At 39.6% G+C, this 26,979-nt stretch overlaps 2 protein-coding genes across 6 annotated transcripts in view; both read right to left on the bottom strand.

Moving 5' to 3' along the window:
- Positions 1-26,979, bottom strand: part of faf1 (Fas (TNFRSF6) associated factor 1) — a 1,021,784-nt gene that overhangs the window by 78,404 nt on the left and 916,401 nt on the right. The gene's annotated exons all lie outside the window — the stretch shown is intronic.
- Positions 834-25,155, bottom strand: ttc39a (tetratricopeptide repeat domain 39A). 5 transcript variants are annotated; one of them, XM_046048847.1, is made up of 21 exons: positions 24,963-25,155; positions 23,797-23,847; positions 23,524-23,574; positions 23,197-23,250; positions 16,016-16,120; positions 11,428-11,559; positions 10,690-10,730; positions 10,266-10,333; positions 10,084-10,148; positions 9,845-9,944; positions 9,012-9,077; positions 8,260-8,368; positions 8,104-8,171; positions 7,951-8,010; positions 6,943-7,104; positions 6,018-6,109; positions 5,548-5,668; positions 3,435-3,546; positions 3,073-3,187; positions 1,741-1,857; positions 834-1,379 (listed from the first exon to the last, which is right to left on the bottom strand). In XM_046048847.1, the coding sequence occupies exons 1-21, from the start codon at positions 25,013-25,015 to the stop codon at positions 1,265-1,267; spliced, it is 1,857 nt and encodes a 618-aa protein (XP_045904803.1). In that variant the 5' UTR covers positions 25,016-25,155; the 3' UTR covers positions 834-1,264. The 5 variants fall into 5 exon arrangements, 4 of the variants coding, with proteins under 4 accessions (XP_045904803.1, XP_045904805.1, XP_045904804.1 ...); XR_006825032.1 differs by lacking the exon at positions 834-1,379 and adding an exon at positions 2,825-2,949 and having other exon boundaries at positions 1,740-1,857; XM_046048849.1 differs by lacking the exons at positions 23,197-23,250; positions 23,524-23,574; positions 23,797-23,847; positions 24,963-25,155 and adding an exon at positions 22,875-22,902.

Below are 26,979 nucleotides of genomic sequence, written 5' to 3'. Positions count from 1 at the left end.
TTTATTTCAGTAATTCCATTCAAAAAGTGAAACTTGTATAATGTATACATTCATTCCACACAGACTGATATATTTCAAGTGTTCATTCCTTTTAATTTTGATGATTATAACTGACAACTAATGAAAACCCCAAAATCAGTATCTCCCCGAAAATTAGAATATTGTGAAAAGGTTCAATATTGAAGACACCTGGTGCAACACTCTAATCAGCTAATTAACTCAAAACACCAACACAATCTACACAATCATGGGGGAGTCCAAAAGACGACCACTGACACCTTGCACAAGGAGGGCAAGACACAAAAGGTCATTGCTAAAGAGGCTGGCTGTTTACAGAGCTCTGTGTCCAAGCACATTAATAGAGAGGCGAAGGGAAGGAAAAGATGTGGTAGAAAAAAGTGTACATGCAATAGGGATAACCGCACCCTGGAGAGGATTGTGAAACAAAACCCATTCATAAATGTGGGGGAGATTCACAAAGAGTGGACTGCAGCTGGAGTCAGTGCTTCAAGAACCACCACGCACAGACGTATGCAAGACATGGGTTTCAGCTGTCGCATTCCTTGTGTCAAGCCACTCCTTTTTTTGTATTGGTCTAAAGTAATATTCTAATTTTCGGAGATACTGAATTTGGGATTTTCATTAGTTGTCAGTTTTAATCATCACAATTAAATGAAATAAACATTTGAAATATATCAGTCTGTGTGTAATGAATGAATATAATATCCAAGTTTCACTTTTTGAATGGAATTACTGAAATAAATCAACTTTTTGATGATATTCTAATTATATGACCAGCACCTGTATACTACACAAGTGTGGCCTTGTTTTCTACCGTTGTGCGCCCCTTATGGGTGGCCACAGTGCTAGACAAACAAGCCTGCTAGAAGAAGGTAGAAGGTAGTTTATTTGTCACATTACAACAGGTTATAAAGTGAAATTAACTTTGTAACTCCCTTCTGCTAAAACCAATGTTTCATAAATATAGGCACATTTCTCATCTTGTCTCTATTTCAAATCACACTAGGAAGTGGAGTTATCACAATATTATTCTGGAAGGGGTCGTAGCAAACCTGCCCTACCCAATCAGGGCCACGTAGAGCTGCAATCGGCATACACACAAAAAACAAGCATCCCTCTTCCCCTACCCTCCTGTTGGAAAAACAAATCATCTGCCCGAAAGGTCTGGGCTGGGCTGAGTGTTGCATTGTGGGACTGTGGAAACAGAAAGCTGTCTCAGCTCTAGTGTGCCCTCCTCTGTCTGTTATGGACTGGAGGGAACATGGGTGCCATTCTCCGCCGCACCCTTGGCCTTGTGCAGAGCAGCCTGAATACGGAAGTGTGTCCGTGATTCCATCGAGTAGTTTTTGTAATTTTGCCTGAAACGGAGTAAAAAGAGTTACTTATAATCACTTCTGGAGTAAATCTCAATCTAAATTCTTATTTCACACATGGGTATTGTAATAAGCCCATAAATCACAAAGATAATTTTACAATCAAGTCAAAGTAGGCCTACACCTTGTCATTCATTCTAACACTCACTGTGAGATTTATTATTAGATGAATAGGTGTGGTATATTTCATTAACAATGTCAAAAGTGATGACTTGTTGTTATACACTAAAAAAATATAAGGCATAGTAAACATTTCATTAAACTGCAGGAAGCAAGTGGAGAATCTTTGAGATTCTTCTCATGAGTACAGATGGTTTGAATATGTGTTGCTGACTGAAAGACTTACTTTGCTGTTTCTAGGAGTTTGATAGCTTCACTTGTTCTGCCTTGCTCCAGACACAGTAGGCCATGCTCCAGCAGGGCATTGGGAACCAGGTAGTGGTCATACTTGATCTGAGACTCACTGCACATAATGTCAAAACACGATGGTTACAACATGTGTAGAGGTGAAGTTACTATTAACAAATATTCCATTTAATTGTTGTACCATTTTTCGAAACAAAACCGCCTATACCCACAACAAATATGTTTGGGCTAATTGGCGATGACACACTGCAAGAAACCAGAGCATCTCTGTTTTTCTCGTTTGGCTAAGCATGCACACTAAACCTGTCTCATTTCTCAGTTTGTACCTCCTCGATTCCTCTCCTTGCATCTTAGTCCCTCTCACCCGATATGCGAGCGGAGGAGGCGAACATGAAACACGAAAAGAGAGGAGTCGAGGCAACAGGTATTTAATGAAATGAGACATCCTTGCTTTGGAGCCGTCATTTCAAAGCAGCACAGCTGCATTATCTGTCCATTGTTTTGTGACAGCCTACCGCTATAATCTCTGTCAAATGAGCAGACCAAGTGACGGCACCAATACATAAAGGCTACAGATCATATCTTCACAATCCAGAAACATGTCTGTTAACATTATGACATGTAGAATCATCTCGATGTTGCATAAAACATAGCATATGTCAAAAACAGTAGCTATCATGCACTACACAGAAATCTAGTAGGCGTAACTCACTCCCATGGGGGTTTTTTTGGCTGTGTGCCTTTTGACTATAAACAGGAGATAATTTCAGCCCTCAGCTTGATGAGGGTGAACGTTTCATCATCAGTGTAAGAAATGACACAGTCTACAGCCCCAATTGCAACTGTCGTCATAAGACTATACTTTTGTCATGACATGTGCAGACTACATAATGAGCACTATAATTGTATGACAACATGAAATACAGAAAATTAGTGGGAAGGCAAGAGGATGCTCTTGTTGACATAGCCTAACAATTTGGCGTTTATAGTCACAATTATAGCAGCTTAATAGGTGTGATGGGCGGTTTGGCTTTGGCACTATCTGAATCCGCATGTATACACACCTGTTGTTTTTCTCCTGTGCCTCAAGATTCCTGTGCTCCCACCTGCAACCTCACATCCAGTATCTGCTGCCATTGCTTACCTGCCTGCCCCTTGCTCACCTCTGCCTCACCAGACTTCACTAGTTCTGCATGTGTTGTAAATAAAGACTGTTAATCTTTACTCAGTCTCTCGTTTTCTGTGTCCCCTCTTGGGTCCGCCTAAACACATTCACTGTACATGCCTGTGCACATTACTGAGAGAGTCTTACTTGCAGAGGATGAGGGTAAAGTAGTGTTCAGCCTCCTCCTGGTGGCCAAGGTGTTTGAGACACAGTCCCTTTAAGAGGCTCAGAAGACACTGATCATCTATGGAGAACTCAGTCCCTGACAAACACACAACAGAACAGTTAGGAACAAACAGATTACCAAATAGGTACAGTAATTCTGGACAAACATTCAAAAAGATTACATCTACAGACGATATAATTCTCTTAGATGCTCACAGTAAATTTAGCACCAGTATAGAATCTAAAATAAATGCAACCCATGTTAGCATGTTAATTTCAAATTGAAATAAAATTAGAATTTAATCTATTAGAAAGATCTGGCTCTGGTAAATAAAGTTGCATACTTGTGCTGCTCTCAAGTTTAGCTTGTGCCTCATCCAGAGTTTTCAGCATGCCCTCAGTCAGGTCTTTGTGTTTGCCAATGACTGTATAGCCGTTCCAGATGTACATCATCTCCTAGACAACACACAAATCGGACAAAAATCTGAGAATCTTCATAAAAAGTATTTTCTCTCTGACAAACCAACGCTCTTTATGGATTTGACTTACACAAAGGTTATTCTTGTAACACTAGTTCTGAGAGCACCAATAGAGCTCTCCATACTTCTCTGAATCCTGACTGGTTCAGCCAATAAAGACAGATCCGCCAAACCCCGCAAGTGTAGGTTGTGTAAATAGCTGTGGTACCTTTACCAGGCAGCCACAATGTCAGCAACTCTAGGAGTGGTGGATTGACAAGGTTTACTCATGGAGCTCATAGCCTACTCTGGAAAAAATGCCATTTTATGATCCATCCCAGCTAGATTATAGAGGTATGAAATGCCATAAAAAAACATTATGTTTGGTTCTCAGTCAACCTTCCACAGCCTATGTTACAGGTTAAACTCTATGTGAAACAGAACAAATGTGTTCTCTGATCACAGGGTTACATCTTTAACTCAACACCATGCTGCTTTGATCGGCTGAATTTGTGGATAGTAGGTTCGGATACAACAGCTATTTGATCCAGTTACGTCAAAGAAACAATGCAACTAGATTTTTGTATCTGTTCCAGTGGATCCCGATATTTTTAACTAAATCGTTTTTCCTACTGATAGACAAGCTGATATCAGCTTTTATATGGAATGGGAAAAATGCACGCATCCATAAAAGTATTCTGCGGCGACACCGAGAGCATGGAGGACTATTATTACCCAATTTTCAGTACTATTATTGGGCAGCCAATACTCATTCTATGTTATATTGGTTTAATTCGCATGCTGGTGGTCCTAAGTGGCTCTCTCTTGAGAATTTGTCATGCCATCCTGCTTCTTTACATGCATTGCTTTGCTCAACATTACCATCACACTCCTTCAAAATATGGGGACAGTTTAGAAGACATTTTTCACTTAATGATGTATCAGTCTATGCTCCCATAGTAAGAAATCACATCATCTATTATAGATGATGATAGGGTACTAAAATATATGTCTATTGAAGGTACTTTTGCAACTTTTCAGCAAGTGAAATCTAAATTCCAAATTCCTTACACTCCTTTCTTCAAATATCTTCAACTTCGCAGTTTTGTTAGTCACTTCCCCTCATTACCACCTGAGTCACTTCTTGAGATTGTTCTAAAAGTGAATCCATACTCCAAGGGGGCCATTGGTAAAATCTATAGTGCAATGAATACTCATAATATGGGACCTTTGCCTCACGTGAAAAGATTGTGGGAAGTCAAAGACATCGAGTGATTCAATTTAAAGTCGTTCATAGATTGCATTGGTCTAAAGTAAAACTGGCAAAATTTAAATCAGACATAGATCCTCACTGTATTAGATTTTTGGAAGTCTATATTTAAATTTATTTCCGACACATTGGGGACAGTCATAGAGCCTGCTGCCACGATCTCTGTATTTGGCATTGTACCGTAGCATTTTCACTTAAATCAAAACAACAAAAGCCTCATAGCAATTACTACTCTTTTAGCTCAAAGGCAGATACTGCTTAAATGGAAAGACAAGTCCCCTCCAACTTTTAAAATGTGGCTCATTGATCTTTTATACAATCTGACCATGGAAAAAATAAAAGGTATGCTACAGCAGGCTGTGCCTACAAATTTTTTGATATCTGGCAACCGGTTCTAGACCAAATTAGGAAGGTGGATCCCTCTCTAATCTCAATTTCAGAGGAGTAATATACTGTACATACTTGTGCTTTCTTTTCTAAAACACATTAATGATTGTTTTTTTCAAATTAATTTTTTGTATTGGTGCAACAGGTGGGGATTGTTCTTGGGTGGGTTGGTTAACATAAAAAGAAAATGTATTGTATAGTGTATCTTATGTTTGATAAGATGTTCAATAAAAACACTCTGAACAAAAAAAAGAAACAATGCAACACACTGTACATATAAAAAATACAATTATGCTCAGGTAAGGCAGTGCGACATGGCAAAAAGCCTCGTCCAGTACTGACCAGTGGAGGAGCCGGAAGAGGAATGGGGTTTTCTGCGACGTAGCGACGGGCTTTCCTGATGGCAAACTTCTCTGTTGGTAAAGATTTCCCCGCTATTTTCTGCTTCAGCCCTGGGACCTGCCTGAAATATGTTTACACATACGAATCAGTTGTATGGATAAAATATGTGACACATGGTTTCGAGCAATTAAATATCTGAATCAGACTGTATAATGCTAAAGGTCCAATCAAATGTTTAATTAGTGGAGCATTTTTAGAAGCTGTGTACCCAAAAAAATCACTTGTTAGTTCTGTGCAATTCTCGCTAGTTCATATTCTTGTTAGTTCATATTCCCCACCAAAGACAGTCTCTTCCCAGAAGAAGTAATGATGATATCATATACAGTATATACATAACTGTCACAGTGAGTCATCTCGGTTTCACTGTGGGTGCTGTGTGTAATTTCAGTGCCTAAGCTCTTAGTTTATACCTGAACAGAGTGAACGCAGTCTCCCCGAAGGTTAGGCAATCATCAGGAGTCAACATGCTGAGGTAAGATGCTTTCATATACGCATAAGTAGCCTGAGGGAAGGAAGAAAGTGGTTACTACTGCAATCGCATCTTTTTCTTTTTTAAACGAGATGAGGAGAGAAAAAACAGTGTGGAGTCAAGTATATTCTTAGTCTTTATTTTGGTATCAAGACATGTTGTATTTTTTAACCACTACAAACTGCTGACTTGGCTTTCTGTCTCTCTCCATAGCATAACATTTAATTTATTTTCTTATTATCACTATCAAATATTGAACGGATTTTGCCTTGTGTATTGTTGCTGCCAGGTGAAACCACCGCAACTAACAGGACAATGGAGAGAGGGGGATTGGTTTGTAACACAAGTCCCTGACTGGAAGTGGACTGGGGAGCAATTTCTATGTCATAACCACCACGTGGCAAGACACCCCCCAGTGGTGGTGATTTTCATGGTGGAAGGGTCACATGTTTCTCTATGAGAAACTCTAGTTAACCTTTTCTCCAACTGAGAAAAGGTTAACTACATTTGTCTTTAAAAAAACAGAAAGAAAACTGCCGAATCAAAAATGTTTGTCAAACTAAAAAAAGGGTTGGTGTTCTCATTTTATGAAAGACTGACTGACTAATGACCATTCAACAACAGATGTGTGCTGTGGTTGTTAAGCATCTGGGCTTTCATCAGGAATGTCTTATAGATTTGCTGGTTTGAAATCAAAGGTACAGTACTACAACTTTCTCTAAGAAGCTCATCATTGTATATGCTAAGAAGTGTTGTAACTGTTTACTTATTTCAGTCTTCCTCATAATTTGTACTTGACAACCTTCAACAAATTTGCATTCATTAATTATCCAGAACACACTCAAATCCCACACTACATGGCCCACCTTGGACCAGGAGTTCTCCTTGCTGAGCAGGTCAGCATAGAAGTAGGCCATCTTCCAGTGCCTTTTGTACGTGAAGCACCACATCAGCTCCCAGTAACACATGTGGTGGAACTGCTTCCACTCCTGCTGCACCTCACAGCACTCCTCAAAATGCTTGATGGCCTGAAAGCATACAAACCACTGAGGATCTCACCTTCTTAAACATATTCAGTGTTAATGTTAATATGTGGTGAGCAACCCAATACAAATCATGTTTGAGTGGGCAAATGTAATTTTCATATGACTTAGTGTGATAAAGATGATGGCAGAGTTTTCTTGTTGTGTTAATTCTGGCTCAGGACTTGTGTGAATATTAGTGTTATACATTATGAGTAGAGGACACAGAGGGGTCAACATTTGTATGTCATTTTTTTAGTAGTGGGCAAATTAAGTCATCCATTCCATTGAAATAAGACACAATTTGTAACTTTTACTATATATATGCACTCTAGTAGAAAGGTTGTAGCAGTAGCAGGTGTTTGTACACATTAAACTGACTGAAAGATTTTAAAATGCAAAAGCAGGAAACAAACATGTTGTCTGCGTGGTTGAACCTGCAATGCTTGCTTTGTGTTATATATATATATATATATATATATATATATATATATATATATATATATATATATATATCCAATGTGTGTGTGTGTATACATACATATTATTTTATTTTATTATCATTATTTTATTTTATTATCATAAAGAGGAGTTTCGTGAAGCATAGTCAGACATGGAGGCAGACTCACGACTAAAACTGTCAGACAGTGTTCTCAGTAAAAAGATGACCATATAATTTAGTCGACCAGTGAACTCAAAATTAAATACAGGCTGACAGACACATGTATACACAAGACACTCACAGACCTCAAGAAATGTGTAATGGCATGGTGCATTAAAAAAAATCCACATGAAAAGTGCTGTGGTGAATGTGGTTTGGTTTTCAGGAGCACATAAATAACGGGCACTCACGTCATCCAAGTTGCCTTTGATCACTTCTATTCGACCAGCGAAGAACAAGAAGATTGATCCCTGGGAGAAATACAACCCACAGTATGTCTGGGAACAGGACTCTTCTAATTATGCAGAAGATTTTTTTTAAAAACACGGTTAATTCTGACACACCTTAGGATATTTTTTGAGATATGGCTGCAGCAGTTTCTCTGCATCTTCCACGTCTCCTTCTCCAGTGCCTATAGAGAGACAAGCAAACAGCTAAGATCCTCGACTGTTTTTGTGGTTGGTTGCAGCTGCATGTCGTGTTTGTGTGTCCTTACTCACCCAGTATGAAACTCATGAAGGTGTGATAACAGAGCAGCAGCATGTTACAAAGGAAGGACCTGAATGTGCTATCTGCAGAGCCCTCCTGAAGCTGCTGAAGACCAAACTCCTGCATGAACACACAAAAACACACACACAGATGTGCACACTTGAACACTCAATCACAGAGGCAAGAAATACATTATAAAAGTATTTTTTTACTTTTTGCTATCCAATTTTAACAAAGAAAGGTCACAGATAGGCTTGTGTACATACGATGTCTGTTTTATTGCAACCAGAAGATAAATCAATTAAATTATAAAATAATAATTAAGTATAGTGGTTACATAAATCAAATCAGTAGTCATAGTTTACAACAACAATTATTTCAGCATAACAAGTAACAGGAAGTCATGATCAAGAGAAATGGTACAGTCATTAGTTTTTATGATCAAAGCAAATTTTTAGTTATTCACCCATCAAGTTTCGTCTCATGCTTTCACTAAACGTGTCACGTTCACCACTGTCAACTCAGTAGTAGTGATATGAGTTTCACCACAAATCATAGGCAAGATTTACTGTGAATCAATGAGCCAGTGAAACTGCAATTACAGATACAATTCAGGAGTAATCCACATACACCGTTTGTTGTTGGTAGCAAAGACCCAATACTTCACACAGCACAGAACAATCCATCCCCTGTCAAACATCTCTAATTCAACCTGTCACACCCTCGGTCATGTCAGCTCCTCTCACTTGCCAGCAGAACTCACCTTATTTCCAGAGAAACCGACAAACTCCAGCAGCTTGAGCGTCCGCGTGGGCAACATGGAAATCATCTGCAGGAAGTAGACAAGCAGTGGAATTGAAAGGCTAGCAGCATGATTCCAGCAGGAAACCTGCTTTTCCCGAGGAAACAATCTTGAATTTCATAAATATTCTGTCCGAGGGCCACCAGTTGTGCAGTAATTACAGATGTTTTCTAACCAACCACTGCAAATAAGTTAAACTGACAAACAATAACAGGATGAAGTGCACATGTCTAGTATCCCTAAATAATTACTGCACTTCACTTTACTTCTTTAATATTATAAGTGCATATTTTTTTGATAATAAATATAATAAATGCAATAAATATAATCTAACACTAATCAGTCACTGTTGCCTGGGGAGCAATAATCTCAAAACACACTGATTGTCTGCATGTTAGATTAAAGCTAATCTTATTGTATGTTCATCATTTGCTCTTTACGTGCTTCTGTCTGATAAAGAGCATCTTAACCATCCCCAAAAAATATAAGGCCAGCAGGTAGGTTTCAGTCTTATTTGTCACTTTGGTTTAGGCTTGATACTTTCTGGAAGTCATTTGTCCCACTATTCTTTGAGCAAGAATCAAACAACTGATTCACACACTGTACTAATAACTCCCATCCTTTTTAACTGAGCAACGTTTCAATTTAACAGAGATCAAACATTTCTGACAACACCTGACAAAGCCTTTGCTTTTTGATCCAGCATCGGTAAAAGTTTTTTTGGATGTGCACCCTTTTTTGTCAACAGCTATTATTTGACCTGTGTATGATTACACATTCACCCTTCTACTTACTAGATTAAAGGCTCCTACTCCCAGTTTAACACCACCCTCAAAATGGCCATGGTTGTCACCATGACTGTAGCCAGAGGACTGGAGGACTGTGTGAAGCTCTCTGTAAAAATAAAAGACAAAGGATGCAGATTAAAAGGGTTTTATAATGTAATGAGGAAGAGTGAACTTTTTTAATAAGGTCTATTAAAACTGGGACACAAGCATGGCAAAATGAGAACAAGAATATTCTGGGCTCTCACTTGTATGTCTGGTAGCTGTTCCTCACTTTGATTCCCCCTTTGATGAAACTGATCATGTTTTCATCCTGAACAGAGAGGGAGCAAGAGAGCAGGTGAGGTAAGAGAAGGAAAAGAAACAGAGAATAAGTTTAAACAAATGTGATAATGTGATTAGTGGTGGCAGATTCAGTGGCAGTCCTGACCTGAAGGAAGGTGAGTGCTGCCCTCTGCAGGAGACACTCGGCGTAACAAACTTCCGCGTGAAGTTCCTCTGAGGTGAAAAGATTACGTCACAGTTATCCTCAGTCAGACAGCCTGAAAGCTACAGCGTAATGGCCAAACACACATACATATATACAGAAACACACACACACACACACACACACACACACACACACATACACACACACACACACACGCACGCACCACGCATGCACGCACGCACACACACCAGAAGCAAAGATTCAAACTAGTAGCCACACAAGCTCACATACAATTCAAGTACTCACACATGCAACACACAACGGAAACTGCTTCCCTAATACTGCTTCCTTAATACTGACATCTGTTATTATGAATCGCGGTGGTGACACATTACTTGTCCTGTCAGTCCAGCACTTTACTGACCTTCTGTGAAGTTTTTGGAGAAGCTTGACTTCTTGCGGTGCCTGATCGAGAAAGCACAAAAAAACCCCATCAGCAGTCATCAATGTGTTGGTTCCACTGAAAATCTTCTGGATTGTATTTCAGCAGCATTGCACTGTCTTTGCTTATCTTGTTTCCATGCAAATCAGCGACTCAGCCTCTTTCCAGTAAAGACAGGACGCTGAGCTGCTGCGGGCTGAAGTTACCACAAGGTGCTGACCGTGCATTAAATGTCCTACCTAACAGTAACAACACTCAAAGAGAAAACTGTGTGTGTGTGTGTGTGTGTGTGTATCTGGGTAGGCTAACTAGATCTACTGTTACTGATTACTCTGAATCATGACAGATTCTCACAGTGGCTCCCGGACAAATATTGACAGACTGTTGTGAGATTCTTTCTGCCTGTGAGCCTCGACGATCTCCTCATGTTCTCTGGGTTTAATAAGATGTTGCTAATGGGAACCAGTGTTCTAAAGATACAGTTTCATGTGTCTAAATGTCTAAATCAGCAGTGTGAGTGCTGATCAACCTCACTAACTGTGACTAAAATCAAACGTTTTGGCTTGTTTCTAAAGCAGCTTGTCTCTAGACTGGCTGGCTTTTAAAAGACAAGCTTTACTTTTGCAGCTGACTAGAGACGCACTAAAAAAAGCCTTGTCACAGTTTATCAGCTGGTCATCAGGGCATTTTAACTCGCTGGTGTTGTGGAGAATGTCTTACCGCTGACAGAGAGCCTGGGCCTCCTTCATAGTGTTTCCTGCAGACAGAATGTGTTGGGGTTCAAAGGTCATCATGGCCTGCATCTCCAGGATGGTGGCATAGGTCAGAGCGTGGTACATGCTGTCTTTGGTTCTATAAAAAAAAATGTAAAAAGACATCACACAATATTTGTTTTTAGTTATATTGGAAAAGCCTTGGAAATGAAAGAGGAAGTTGTAGATATAAAATTACATTTTGATCCAGATAGATCATGTGCTGTTTCTGTTTTGCTGACAGAGACGACGAAGAGGCGAGCAAAATGTTTTTGTCTGATTAAGAGAAGATTCATACAGTAGTCACTTAATCAGGCAGTGCAAATGAAAGCTGCAGTCAGATAATGAATTCCTGCTCACGACCGAGATGTGTGATTGAATACCTGGAAGACTAAAGCCCCAACAATACACAGAAAAGGAAAAAAAAAGGTAGCGCCTATTTATATCTGTGGTGTCTCACATTACACCCTGCGTTTAACAATAGTTCCTGCAGGTTGTACAGTGATGAAGGAGGAGTAAAAGTGTTTGATGTCACATACATTTTTCCAGTAGATGTACTTGTTTTTCCAGTTGAAAGAGCTTGTCATTCTAGTTATAAACCATTATTTGAACTAATTAATTAAAAACATAAACATAGGGCTTCATCATTAATGTGTGGGCAGCTGCAGTCACATTTAATGGTTGAAATAACTTCATATATATGTATATACTATATATTTATTTACGTATGTATTGTATGTTTGTGCATGTATTACAGATACGCACACAAACAAACATAAAGGCAGAGGTGTGTAGAGAGGAATGCTGTCTGTATGCATTACTGACATTTCGCTGCTGTGCCCAGTCTCTGTGATGTTACTCTGAGCTACAACCACTAGTCTTTCATGGACACTGGAAAGTTAATTTGCATCAAGAGATTTTTTTTTTTACCAATGGAAATAAAGCATAAAGACACTCTTATTATTGGATATATTTAATTAAAAAAATACTTTGATACAATGAAAGTGTTATCATCCATGTGACTTTTAGTCTGTCAGTGACATAGATTTGCAGAAATACATCAGGGTTTGACTAGCTGACAGAGAGTGTCTGCTGAGCTTTAACTCCACACCTAAAGGAATTAATATTATTAATTAGAATCCAGTGACCGATCGGTAAACAAGAACCAACTCAGTAACAGCCAGGAAGCAACAGCAGAGAGTCAGGGACAGCAGAGGTACAGACTGAGAAGCAGAGATTTGCCTGCCTCACATTTCCATTGCATCAGGCTTATGTAAGACGACCCAAGCTCAAGCTGAGAAACCTTTTAAGATGGACCTGTTAGTTCAATTGAATTGCTTGTAGCTGTGCTGAAAGTGGCTGAGAATTCAAAATATTTCACAGCAGCACTCCGGTATTTTTCAATCAGCATCATCTCAGGGCTCAGGGATAGGAAGGTCTTTACCCTTCTGAAATGCACTGAAGCCGGGTCTCCCACATATTTCGTGATGCAACGGAAGAGTTGTGTTGTACTTTCTCTCTCAATGCATGTATGCACACCCGCCTTCTTTTCAGTTCTGCACGTGTTAGTAACAATCAGGAAGTGCAGAAGTGGCGTGGGTTATGAACCAAAACAGAAGAGAATATCACAGCTCATCAGGAACAACAATGTCATAACTTCTCGCCAAGATGCACCTCCGTCAGTTGCTATATTGTATATGTATGTAATACTTACACCTCCTGCACCGACTCCCTGCTACAGCTGTGACTAAAAGGGCAGGATTGCAAGATGGGAGAAGAAGATTATACTGTTTTGGCTGTATTTGGTCTTTTGGCATGTTTGAACAGAGACCTGGCAAATAAAACAAATCCTGCAGTTGGATACCTCTGGGATTTGACGGCTGATCAAGAACACTTGACTGTTTACAAAGCAGGCATGTTTCTATAATGTTTTAGTCTGCGGTGGCTCCTTGACTACGAGAAACATATTGACTAGGCCTCAAATATCTGAGCCCTTTAAGAGAGAAGCAATTTAAAGAGACAGCTCTGCTTATAGGCTTATATCACGTGATACTGATGCATGAACAGTAGTTACACAACCTCATAGATAGATGGATAGCCTTTATTGTCATTGTACAAAATACACAAGGAGGAGTGCTACTCCTACTCCTGCAAATCAAACAACAAGAAAGTGCATTAACCCCGTAATGGCTAGCCCCTGTCTTCCTCCCAATGCATGCTGGGAAGGGCTCCAGCTGCCACTGACCATAAACAGAAATGTAGGGGTAAAAATAATGGACAAATGATTGATTAAAGTGCATCCAGATAATGAATGCTCTCTCTGAAAGTCTTTCCGGTATTTTAGTTGTAGTGCGGTTGCGCGTGTGCTGCAGAGAGTCTGCCCTTGATCCACCTGACTGCGTCAGCACACAGCTGGAGGAAGGGGAAAAGGAGACATAGATTGAAGAGGGAGAGAACTGGACTAAAGCAGAGGAAAGGCAAACACAGAGGAGGGAAAGCTTCTGCTGCTGCTTCACATCCTCAGGACTGCTTGTTCCCAAAATCTTTCAGAGTATCTCTCTCACAATGCAGCAGATGTCATCACACCTTACATAATATTACATAAGTCTGATGCCTCAAGCATCCTCACAAAACCCTTTTCTGAGCAGCAAATGGGAAAGTTGTGACTGGGTTTTATAGAAGATTAATAAATGTAATGTATAGAAGAAGTGCTGAATTAAGTGTAAAACAACACTTTAATATGACTGCATCTATTCTGTCTACTGTATTCTTTTTTTTTTTAACTAAAAGAGGCTGGAGGGAAGAAAACAGCGATTGCTCAGCAACTTAGCAAGTATTTAATTTAACTCTTTCACAAAAAATTTCCACATACCTAAGAAGGACATTGAGCAAAGACCACAACAACACCTGGCCAGATCACGATGATGGAGCCCATGATTATTATAGGATAGACCTGTCTTATCTCATACTGTCCTACTGCATGTGTCAAATCCAACCATCTGGGCTACAGATGTACATATTTGCAACTACTGTTTGTTCAGGTGCACTTTAGCGACTGGAAGAGGCAGAGGTAGCACACACAGAGCTGTGGGAAGAATATCGAGACAGAAATGAGGAAACCTGCTGAGCTGACAGACTGCCAAGCCTCAGGTGGCAGCATCTAGAGGTGCCGTTGGGGTGGATATAGACAGATTTTCTTCCAGGTTGTACTATTCCACAAACCCAGATATAAACACTAAAGCATTTTTTGATTATGACAACAGGATAGTCACCTGGCAACAGTATTATATGTTATGTTGCAACGAAATTCTCCATAATTTAGTCTGAGCTAAGAAATCAAACAAATGACATCACCCTTCACTATTTCGACACTTACAGAGCAGAACAGCTGACAATGGTTGTCAATCTAGCTGTAGAACAAAAAGACGAAAAGAAAGTACAGGCTGACAGAAGGTTGTTATTCTTTTTCAGTGTAAGCAAGTACTGAAAAGAAGGAACTGGGTCTAAGGAGTGGCCCACAGCCCCAGAGAAGAAGTAGAGGGTGGAGAATAATAGCAAGAGCGTGATAAAGGTTCTCATAATAAAGCAGAGAATGAGTAGTAAATAATGGAGTAACTTGATGACACAGTGTTAAAGAAAAAAAACTAGAGGAAGTATGTGAGCCCAGAGAGGGCATTTGCCTTTGTGACTAAATACAGCATGTGAATCATGTCAACCCTACGGCCATAAAATCATCCAACCAGCATCAGCAACCAACACCAAAGTTCCTGTTGCCCTCCATGATGTAGATACTGGTATCTCTGTTTCTGATTTTAAAATGATTGCTTTTCTACTGATTTAGAACAGGAATTTAAAGCATCAAAATGCTCTAACAGTCATTGTAACGCTCAGCATTTACAGCATGACATTTTTGTTGAGCAAATAAATTGATCTAATTGCTTTTAGGAAGGCGTACTGCCATCAGCAAATGTTAAACAGCAAACAATGAAATGTATTGGCTGAGGAAATGTGTAATAAATCAACAAAGGCAATTCAGCAATAGCAAAGAATTTTGCTGAATCATCATCATCATCATCATCAAAACAGAAGCAACAGAAGTGTTAGTGACATTAAAGCATGTCCTTTAATATACACCCCTGCCTTCCAATCAGAACAGACTTTCAAGCGAGCGAGACGACCATGTCAAGACAAAGAGTCTAAGCCATGCAAGCGGCTACACTTACAAATACAGAGGTGCACTGAGCTAAATGCTAACATGCTTTAGCAGGTATAAGTTTACCATGTTCACCATCTTAGTTCAGGGTTTTAGAGTGCTAACATTTACTAATTAGCACCAAACAAAAACACTTCATCCACAGGACTTTTTCACAGCAGACTTTTTGATTTGAGTGTAAAAACACCTAAAATAAATAGTAGTTGCTTGCATGCATAACATCAGCTGTTTGTCTGTATTCATTATATTTGTCCATGAAAGTGCAAAGTCAGGTGCGCCAGAGCTCGACCAGAGCTGAGTACAGCACCTGTGTTAGCATGTGGGGTTCAGGTTGTTCTCCTACCTGCATCTGAGCCGGGCCTGCGCCTCCTCAAAGTGGTTTCTGAGGAACAGATCCAGGGCATCCATGCAGTCCTCCAGAGCCAGCGACAGGTCTGACCGGGAACACCTGCAGAACCAAAACAAAGAGAAAAGAAAGAGTGCTGAAGAGTGAAAATATATACCGTTGTTGTTTGTGTTTGTAAGTGCTCAAAAAGTCAGTCAATCGAGTTCATTACAATTTCACAGGCTGGGAATACAAACATTCCCCTAAACCTTTTTTTTTAATAAAATTTGATTCATATTTGAAGATCCATGTCACCTCACTTTGTACTGCCACCCGCCAGTACCTCTAACTGTCTCTCACTACTGTAGCGAGCCTGTTCTCCTTTACAACAACAAAGGCAGCCTCCAAACACTGACCTACAACAGAGACTGGGATCTTGATATTGTCTCATTTTACATATTCCTCCTTTATTCAACTCTGTCTACTCCTCTACTACAATAGAAACAGAAAGACATGCAGGGTGAGCCAGACAAGCAAACTGGCTCAAGAGAGTGCTTCGCTGTTAGTGTTGTTGCTGTTTGGATCAAACTGCACATTACAGAGGCAATCAATTTCAATTACCGTACTTGCACAGCTGTACTAAAGACAGTGTATTAGGGCCATTGTAAATTTAAAGAAAGAAATATAGAGCCAGGGGAGGGAGGTAATATTCTGAGAATAAAAATCTCATTTCCTAGATTTAAAATACTTGAATATTCTCTGAGATTAAGCCCAGCTGTATAATCCGCTACGTCCAATGGTTAAGTGAATTGTTGTGGTAGGATTATAATGCAGAAGGGGAGGGCATTGCTTAATCTGTAAATCAGGAGGTTGAACACAGAGAGGCTGCTGTTCCAGCAGGTCAGGGGAGAGTGCTGGCAACACATTGGACAACGCTTTCGGTGCTAACTGTTAAAACTAAAATGCCACCACAAACAAAGCATTAATTATTCACATTTATTAATCAGAGCATTCCCAATAATCATTCAAAATCAGCAGGGACAGGCACATAGAAACAGCTCTCTCTGTCTCTCTCTCCTTCACTTCTCTGTGGTTTCCCTTCTGTGTGTGGAATGATTTGGGCCGAAACTTCTAATTACAACCACAAAAAGCAAACGCTTAGCAAAGGCTAAGAAACGTACCATGGTGTCCATTGATGTCTATCTATCTCCTCTGCTCTGTTTTACTACTCCGGCCAGCGCCACACCTTCACATGCACCCCATTTTTTAGCCAGACTCATTTCACCATTTTACACTTGCTCAACTGTGTGTCTTACTGTAATCATATGGCAAAATATTTTGACACCAAAAAGTATTAAACCACCTGCCAGCATACTACCTACCGCTTTTTTGATAGTGATAAAGAAGGGGCTGGATTCAATAAATTAAGCAGGCTGAAATCACCTCCCTCTGCCAGTATGGCCAAGAAGAACAGCCTACAAGTTGCAATGCACTGGTTGGACACGGAGGGTGGACTGAGCCCAAAAGTTTTGCTTGAGCCCAGCATCTGTGTTCAATTCATTCCACTAACTAACAAACCTATTTCTTGTAAAAGTATGATTTTAAAATCTCAGAGAATATTCAATTTTTTTTCTCTCTCGTAAATCTGACTTGTAAATTTGGATTTTTTTCTCTGAATATTACCAACCTTCCTTGGGCTCCGTAATTTTCTTTTGTCTACAATGGGCTGCTGTCATACCACTTTTATAAATAAATAAAAAAGCAAGCTCATGGACCAGTTTTGAATAAGATCATGCATTATTCCTCACTGTTGTAAGTTGTCTTTGTGAAAGCAACTAGCAACTGGTGATCATTGTTCATGTTGCTGTTATTACATGGTGCACATGACCCTCCTGTGACGGGTGTACAGTGTGGCCAAACAGGACACAATGAATGAGAATACTGCACTCCTTCATCCTTCATCACAAGGCTCCCTCCTCTTTGTGTCCACTCACTGTACCATTAATGGATTTGTTCATACATTTCTTTACTTCAGGGTGAGCACATGGCATGGGAAAAACACATTACCACTGAGCTTAATGAGCTGACCAAATTACTAAATTGATGGAAAATCTGAAACACTAATGTCAGCATTAAGATTTGATTTGAATTTTGACTGTTTTGTAGAATGATACATTTTTCTTAGATTCAGTTATTTGCCATTTCTGTTCATTTGTATCATAAAATGCGAGTGACCCATTTTCTGAGTTGGTCATTTGTTTGTCATGTTATTGATGTGTTTTTGTGAAACGGGAACTGGATTTCGATTTTGTTTCATTTTGAAATGCCGTTTGGTAGTGCTTTGAACTTCTATTCCACTGTATTGATCACATGAGCATGACGTGTCCCCCATTTACATTTACCAGCTGCAGCCAGTCAGTATTACCTCATTAACTCAGAGTTCAGAGGTCAGCAGCAAATATCAGACAGATGCAGTAGAGAGCAGAAACTGAGCAAACACAACTACGATGAATGTGTATAATAGCAGCGACTAACAGACAGCACCCACTTCACATTCCTGCCAATTAGAAACCCACAGGGAGTATAAACTCATCACACACACGCCAGCATAAAGGAGCGCACATACACACTGGTGCAGCTAATGACATGCGGGTGGCTGTATGTGTATGACTGACATGTGTGTTCAGTATACATGTGTCTTCAGGTGGACAAACAAACAAGACTTACAAAACGTGTCAGGCACCAAAGTGTAGGTTTTAGGTGTTCTAACAACACAACAAACAGACAAAGAACAACTCAAAAATGAGATATTGTTTTATACTCACAGGTTCTGTGGGACAACCAGTATCATTGTATGAAAAAAGTACTAATACTACCACAATACCCAGTATTACAATACAATTAACAATTTTAATACTTATTAATATTCAGCTAATTTATAATTAAGTGCCTACTAACAATAAAACAATGAGACATAAAGGGATCAATAATACAAAGTTAATAATACCAGAATATTGCAACAAGGTAGCTAGCATATGTGTTTTTGTCATTGATTTGAAGGATAATGCTGCAGAGTCACATGTCTTCTCCCTGTGGCCACTGACTCCAATCCGAGCTTTCTCTACTGTGTCGTACCAGTTTTCCCTCTGTATGAATATAGGTGCAGTGTCTGCCTACTGTCAATTTTACTTATAACAACAAGCTTACAGAAGAACTAGAAGCAGTCAGATGTCCATCCTTATCCATCGTCTCAATGTTCTTATGTACTGCCTCAGCATTGGCTATATTCATTCCATGGACCTTCACCTTAACTGTAACTAGTAAAAACTCATGCCTGACCTTGACTCTAACTCTAATCTTAAAATTAAATTGTTGTCTAAACCCTACAACCAATTCTTAACCCCACACATATAGTATTTATATCACATTAATCCATCTTCTTAAAAGGGTTAGAACCTTACTCAAGTTTAATTACCTGTAAGATTCAGGGCATAACGTATTAAATAATATATTTCAATAGTGTTGTTCAAAGTGTCATGCAGGGGCAAATAATCAAATCAGTAAATAATTTAAGTCTGCGCCTACTATGTTGACCGCATGCTTATGAGGGTGAACAATCAGTGGTGTCATCATTGCCTTATAGCTGGAAACTAACACAACTGGGCCTGACTGACTGGAAGACACAGTCAAGAGAATCTGAGGCCTGGTGACACGAAAATCAGCTTATTTAGGAAAGATTATAGTACAGTACAGGACACTGCTTTAAATGGAGGGAATAACTGACAATTGTATGCAGGAAAGAAAAGGCATGACCAGCACAATGAGGTGAGCCTGTTAGGTTCAGGATGTGCATACCACGCATTGTCCTTATAATCTAATTGAACTTGATTTCTCTAGGGAATAACTTTCACAGTGATGATCATTATCAGTGGGCCATACAAACACACACACATGCCACAGATAAAGCCCCACAGCCATTATTCATATACACACCCCTGCATGTGCACATGAAAACCAGAATGCATGCATACTCACACACACGCACACCCCTCCAAGAGTGACGAAGCATTAGTTTATACGACTGGGAGCTTTCATACCATTCATTCCAGCCGGTATAAGATGTTCACAGGCATCGTACCATTGAGCTGTGACACAAAAGAGCTAAGCTGCTCCTATAATAAACCGAGCAAGTTTGTCACCATGCCTGAGTGTCACAGCTAGACAACACACACTTTTCAGAGCATCTCACAGAGGCCAACTGATTACCAAACATACGCCATCCAAACATACGGCAAGTATCTTACCCGTTTGACAGAGTATCTTCCTCTTCTGACATTTTCATCTGGCAAACTGTGTGTGTGTGTGTGTGAAAGAGAGACGGTGAAAGAGAAAGATGACAGAGCTAAAGAGAATTGCAGAAGTGAATGTGAGCCTGGGGCCTTTCCAGCAGTGCAGTGTAATCTATGTGTATGTCTCAGCAGCAGCAGCAGCAGCAACAAGAGCAGCAGTAGCAGAAGCAGAAGGGCAGAGGGGTGAAGGAGAGAGAGAAAGAGAGAGGGAAGACTGAAGGAGAGAGGGAGGGGGGGACAAAGGGAGGAGGAGGAAGGATGCAGCAGCAACAGCAGACCTTAATAAGATTGGGATGACTATCACACATGAGGGGAGAATACACAGTCTATCTGTACTGCCTCTAACCCACACACACACATACAAAAAGCCTGTCACACGTCTTCCGATCATCACCCTCACACACACTGCAGTCTCTGCTCTGATTGGTTAATGCAAAGTCAGAGGTGGGGCTAGATGCCCACGACTCACAGCCGGAGGGTTTTTATATAAGATGGGAAATAACAAAAGAAAACAAAACAGAAAAAAAAACTAGGAGGAAGACAGTGACAGTTGAAAGAAGAAATAAGTTACACGTCCTTTGTTCATACAAAACTTTGTGCTTTCTACTGCTGTAGGTGAAAAAGAGAAAGTGAGATTTAAATGATGTAATAAGCGAGTGCTGCTGCTGCGTAGTGAGCATCTCAGCAGGTCCAGTGTGCTGCAATGTTCAGTCTCTGCCACTGCAGCGACCAGAGAGTACAGAAATAGAAGACACAGATGCAACACAGCACTTCATAATGTGGATTCACAGAACCTGATGTGAAATCATGAATGAAAGACAGGCACAGTGCCAGGAGCCACATCTCACATCAGCCGTTAAGCTCAACATCAATAGTAATTACAGATGTGCTGTCCGCTTTGATGCAGACATTCTGACATGGCATAGCAGGAAGGAGGTGTGATTAATAATATTAGTAAGGGTCACACTCCATTTAGCTTTAGTAGGTAAGGACTAGGACAAACACTTAAATGGTGTTAATTCACCTCAGTCTTGCATTAGCATCGCAACTTATGATTATTTTTTCAATTAATTGATTCATTGTTTGGTGTATAAAATGTCGGGAAATAGTAAAAGAAAATGCCTGTAAAGTTCAAAACTCAAAGATATTCATGTTTACTAGCATATGAGACAAACAAATGCAGCAAATCCTAAAACAAGGGCAACTTTGGTATTTTTGCTTGAAAAATAACTTTTGTCATTACTTGATTATCAGAATTGTTGCCGATTCATTTTCTTTCAATTGACAAATTAATTAATCAACAAATTGCTTCAGTGCTATAATTGTTTCATAGAAAATATTATTTCTCTCCATCAGTAGCATGGCTCTATAGCACACTTACACGAACACGCACACACACTCTATTAGTAACGCTGGTAACACCAGGAAAGCATGAAGATCACACTCATGTGACAATGTTTAAGTGCTCATCACTTTTCTCCTCCATGGTAACCCATAAAAACACAGATATAAGAGCAAAGCACTTTTGCCAGCACAGAAACATGAGGGGAAATCCTTTAAAGACTGTAGTAAAAAAAAAAGCTTAAGAGTGTGTCTCATGTGCGCGTGCGCGTGCGCATGCATGTGTATGTGTGTGTCCCATGTGTGCTGTGAGGAGCAGAGTCAGTCACGGGTTTAAGGTGGAGATAATTAGATTTGACATGCAGCTGTCCTCATGGCGGACAATTGGATTTGGCAACAGAAAAACAAGGATTTATGACCCAAATGTTGCCATTTCAAACTATCTGGGCTTTTAGCTTAGTACAATAATATGCAAATATCTACTTATTTTATTTGCCGCACAACAGTGAATCATCCGAAACATTTGTAGTTCTAAACACTGGTGTCAGTATGGTAGGTCTTCTCCTTAAGTCCTCAGTGAAAAGAATATGATGCTTTTGTTTTGTTTTTGTTCGGAAAAACACATTATAGCCAATAATGATTTATTGATAACATACTTCTTCCAGTGAGGTAAATGAATCTTATTTTGAAAGTAAGTAGAACAATTAAGGCATGAAGCCATTACTTGCAAAGTAAAATGGATCTGCCACAAAGCGAAACAAATCGTTCTCTCATGTCTTTCTATTAAATATGTAGGCAGATTTTGTTTCTGATGGACAGAGCAGGCTAGCTGTTCCCCCCGTCTCCAGTCTTTATGCTAAGCTAAGCTAACTGCCTCCTTGCTATAGCGTCTTATCCAAACAGGAAGGCGGTATCAATCTTCTCATTTAATACTCAGCAAAAATGCGAATATGCACATGTCCCAAAATGTTGAATGTAAAGACTAACCAACTAACTAAATCTGAATTGTAACATGTGAATGCTACATTTATTTACATTTATAGTTCATTTTGCTGATTATGCATGATCTTTTCCTAAAGTTTCCTCAAATCCTCCTCCTCAGGCGACCAATGCATCCTTTACATGCCTTAACAGAGAACACAGGATTATACTATTGAATTAGCAACTGGTTCATGTTCATACTCAACTGATCATGACTTGACACAGGTGAGGTGACAGATGATTCTCAGGTTCTCTCGGTCTGAATTATTGATATGTTGAACAGCGGGGAGAAGCTGTGTTAATGCCAGTAACTTTCTAATGACCTTTACCTCATCATGTTAATATGTCAAGTGAGGAAGTCCTTTAAAGTCAATCTGCTCACAGCGACTCACTGTCATACAGGACTGCGAAATAGTTTTTTTTTAATTAAGTCAAACGTTTTCCAAATGGCAAGACACATGGCAAACGTGTTTTTCAAAGCACTTTTGTTGTGATCTAAACCAAAATGTTGTCACTGGCCAGTCTTACCCATTTGATGGATCTGTTGATTCCAGAGCATCTTTTTGTTCCGACAGCTGTAACCTGAAACGAGGAACAAGATCGAGGCAGTTTTGAGAAAAGAGGGAAATCTCAAGAGATGCAAAAACTGCTGAAAGGTCAGGTATTGTTTGAGGAACATAATCGTGGGAGTCATTGAAACGTGGACACTCCCAGGATACTTAAATCTTGGCAATGATTTGGGGCGGAGACTATGTCTGATATGGGAACAGATCTTGGGAAAATTTTGCAGATGAATTTATTTTATTTTTCATTTAATATATGTCCTTCAGTGGTTTTCAGTTCACTGACACTCACCCGAAGTTTGTGATGACGGAATCCAATTCTGGAGTGTTTATGATTGACAACCTGGGAAAAAATAAATAAAAATTAGCCTGTATATGACAACATGTCTGTGGGAGATAAAAATGCTAACAGCTAATGAACTGACAAGACTCAAATGTATTGTTATACTGTTATTCAATTTGCTATTTGCACTATGAGCAGCACAGGGTTTGTTGTTTTCTTTGTGACACTGCTGATTGTTCCTGACTGTAAGGATAAATGACTGTGTGCACAAAGTGAACGTACTGGCTCAGGGAGTCCGGGCTGTCAGGTATGTCTTCTGCCTGCACGGCATCCCTGCAAAGACGTGAAAAGTCAACTTAGAGAGAAAGTAAGAACGGATCTCATGATGGTGAGAGGAGAATGTGTGCTAGGATATAATTGGAGGTCTGACCTGAAGATCGGAGGAGGACTCACAAGTTTTATATAGATATAGATAGAGATTTCAACTAAAATTGTCACCAGCATCGGACTTCTTTATGTGATAAATAACAGACGACATCAAAAGGAAGTAAAAAAGTAATTATAACATGAATATATTCATTACACTCAATGCGCATCAACAAGGCTAACTAATAATGACAAGTCACCAGCAACAAAGAAGCACATAGCAGTAACACAAGACTAAATGGATCAAAGCTGTTCATTCCTCAGATTTTATGCTGTATTTTGTTATTAACACTTTTTATGCACAAAATGTTATTTAAGCCAGTGTGAAGCTTCCATCTTTAATTAAGGTTAGGTCAGTGGTTCCCAACTTCTTCAGCTTTGCACATGTAGCAAAAGATTAGAGAAACATCTAAAAGTAAACATGATTTGATGTGGCTGAATTTAATTATTTACTGTTTACCACCCAGGTAATCCCTTAAATCCATGTTGTGATCACTCTGACCTCCAGGATTGGAACCACTTGGTTAGATCACCCCATCATGAACATATTACAAATATTTAAGTATGTACCCTACTGCTACCACACCAAAAGCCTGCTTGACCACATCATGAATGCAATGTTGTATAACAAGACTTAATGAAAGCAGCTAGAAGGATCATGATACTGAACTTCACCTATAGTACAGTGATCTCACAGGCACCAGACTCTCTGGATTTATTAGATAAAGGGCTCCTTAAGCTACCTGTCAAATACAAATTTTGTCTTTCTGGATGGTAAACAGTGGCAGCTTTGGCAGAACTTTAACTACACAGGTCATATTTCTGATGTAAACCCACTCAGAAGAGATTGTGTGTGGTCTGCAGAGGATCTATGAGGGTCCTGGACATGTTGTATTCTACACACAACAATCTCAGTGAGATGGCAGCACACTCTCACTGTTGGCTGTACTATACGAACACAGACAAGTACCGACAGAGTCAGGACTTGCACTGATTTTCGGAAGCCCATCTCTTCTACTCACTTTTTACTATCATTTTTCTTCACGCTTCGCCTCCAGTTGGTGATAAAACTCATTCCACAGCACTGGGATCCGGTGAAACAGCAGAATTATCCCGCAGGTTTACGCAGTGGACATGGACGGACAGACACACGGGAGAGGAGAGGAGCAGCTCACACAGAGTCCACACTGACAGGAATGAAGGTACAGCAGCTGCTGTGCGCCTTCCTCCTTCCTGACGTGCTAAGGTGTGCTGCTCTCATCACCATAATAATGACTTCAAATGCACTCCAGTGTAGCTGCTGCACTTCCCACTGATTGCATGGTCCTAAAGCCGTCCAAATTAAAGTTTAATTAAAGTTCTTACTTAATTAATAAATAAACACGTAGTGTTGTAGTCAAGACCGCCCAAACCGAGACCAAGTCAAGACCAAGACCAGAGTTTATCGAGACCGAGACAAGACCAAGACTTTTAGGGGCTGAGACCAAGTCGAGACCAAGACCAGTTCCCCACATTACATGACACACAATAAAATGTGGAACGAGATCATCTGAAATTGATCTGAAAGATCCACATTCCTATTATAGCACTCACATACGAACACTAAGCGGAAATCAACGTAAGCATCGCCATCGCCCGGAGGGGTGACAGTCGTTAAAGGTAACAACCTTAATTGGGGTTATTGGTTGCATTTTAAGCAATACGTTTCACATCCAATCAAAGTTAGGAAGGATGTTAACAAATAAATCAGACAATGCAAAATCAATTTATTGATACCCTCAAAGTTATGGTCTTGACTGATCTTGAAATAAAATCCCGAATCCTCATTGTCCGAGTTCGAGACAAGACCGGTCTCGAGTAGGCCTACTACAACACTACAAACACGTAATACAATAACTATGTAATAATTAATGAATATGTAGCCTAATACATAAAGCAAGTTAATTTAATTAAATCCCAAAATGTTTTCCTCATAATCCTTAAAATTAAATTTGAATAGTGTATTTATATGCTGTATTTTAAGTGTATTTTGATTTGAACTTTTTAGCCAGCATAAGGATAAGAAGGCATTAAAGTGCTGGGGAGGGTGGAAATGTGAACTACAGTTCTGGGTAAACTCCATGATGATGATGATAATGTAATATTAGCTCCTGAACAGCTACTATATCGACCTTGTGGTGAGATTATTTTAACAACACCCTCTTCCAGTCAGGAACTTTTAAACTAAATTATTATTATTATGATTGTATGCTGTTGTTTCTAATTGCTCTGTAAGAGAAAAATATACATACATTTTACAGTACAATTACTTAAGTACTGCGTTTGAACAGTTTCAATGTACAGAAACAACATTTCTGCTGGACAGTGTAGTTATGGCTAATAAATGAATGAATAATTGATTGAATTGCATTTCCCACAGGACATGCAGGCAAGTACATTCAAAGCTTCTTTATTTTATTTTTTCCAAAAAAAGAAAGGAGTAGAAGCCACAGCTACTTCCAGCAGCAGGGAAAAAGTCCACTGAAGTCAGCTCCCCCTTCATCAAGTTCAGATAGTCCCTGTGACTTCTGGATGAACATATATGAATTTGCCATTTACTTTTACATTTAGATTGTCACTCAGGTACAATCATCTTATCAAATGTCGCTGCAGCAATAGTTTTAATAGAAATCATCACACACACACACACACACACACACACACACACACACAAATACCATCCTAGTACAAAGAGTACAAAGCAAAAGACATAGAGAAAAGGCTTCAACCTACTGATGTATCTGTGTATTCAGACACTGCAGCTACAACTTCAGACTGACTGGCCACATCAACAAGAGAAAGTTTTGGGAGATGAGTGTGATAAAGGGGTGTCTGGAGGACCACCTGCGTCACCTCACAATGCGTCAAATTCTGTTGCTTCTTTTTCTGAGTTCCATGAATAGTTACTTGTTTCTTGTGCTCATATATTTGATTTAATTTAAAAAGCAACTTTTCAAAAACCACTTTGCTCAGTGTATATTCATGTGCTCATACAGAGCC

This window comes from Micropterus dolomieu, linkage group LG05 (genome assembly GCF_021292245.1).
Source record: "Micropterus dolomieu isolate WLL.071019.BEF.003 ecotype Adirondacks linkage group LG05, ASM2129224v1, whole genome shotgun sequence".
Classification (NCBI taxonomy): domain Eukaryota; kingdom Metazoa; phylum Chordata; class Actinopteri; order Centrarchiformes; family Centrarchidae; genus Micropterus; species Micropterus dolomieu.
Note: the sequence above shows the minus strand (reverse complement) of the source record. Positions and strands in the feature narration are given on the sequence as shown.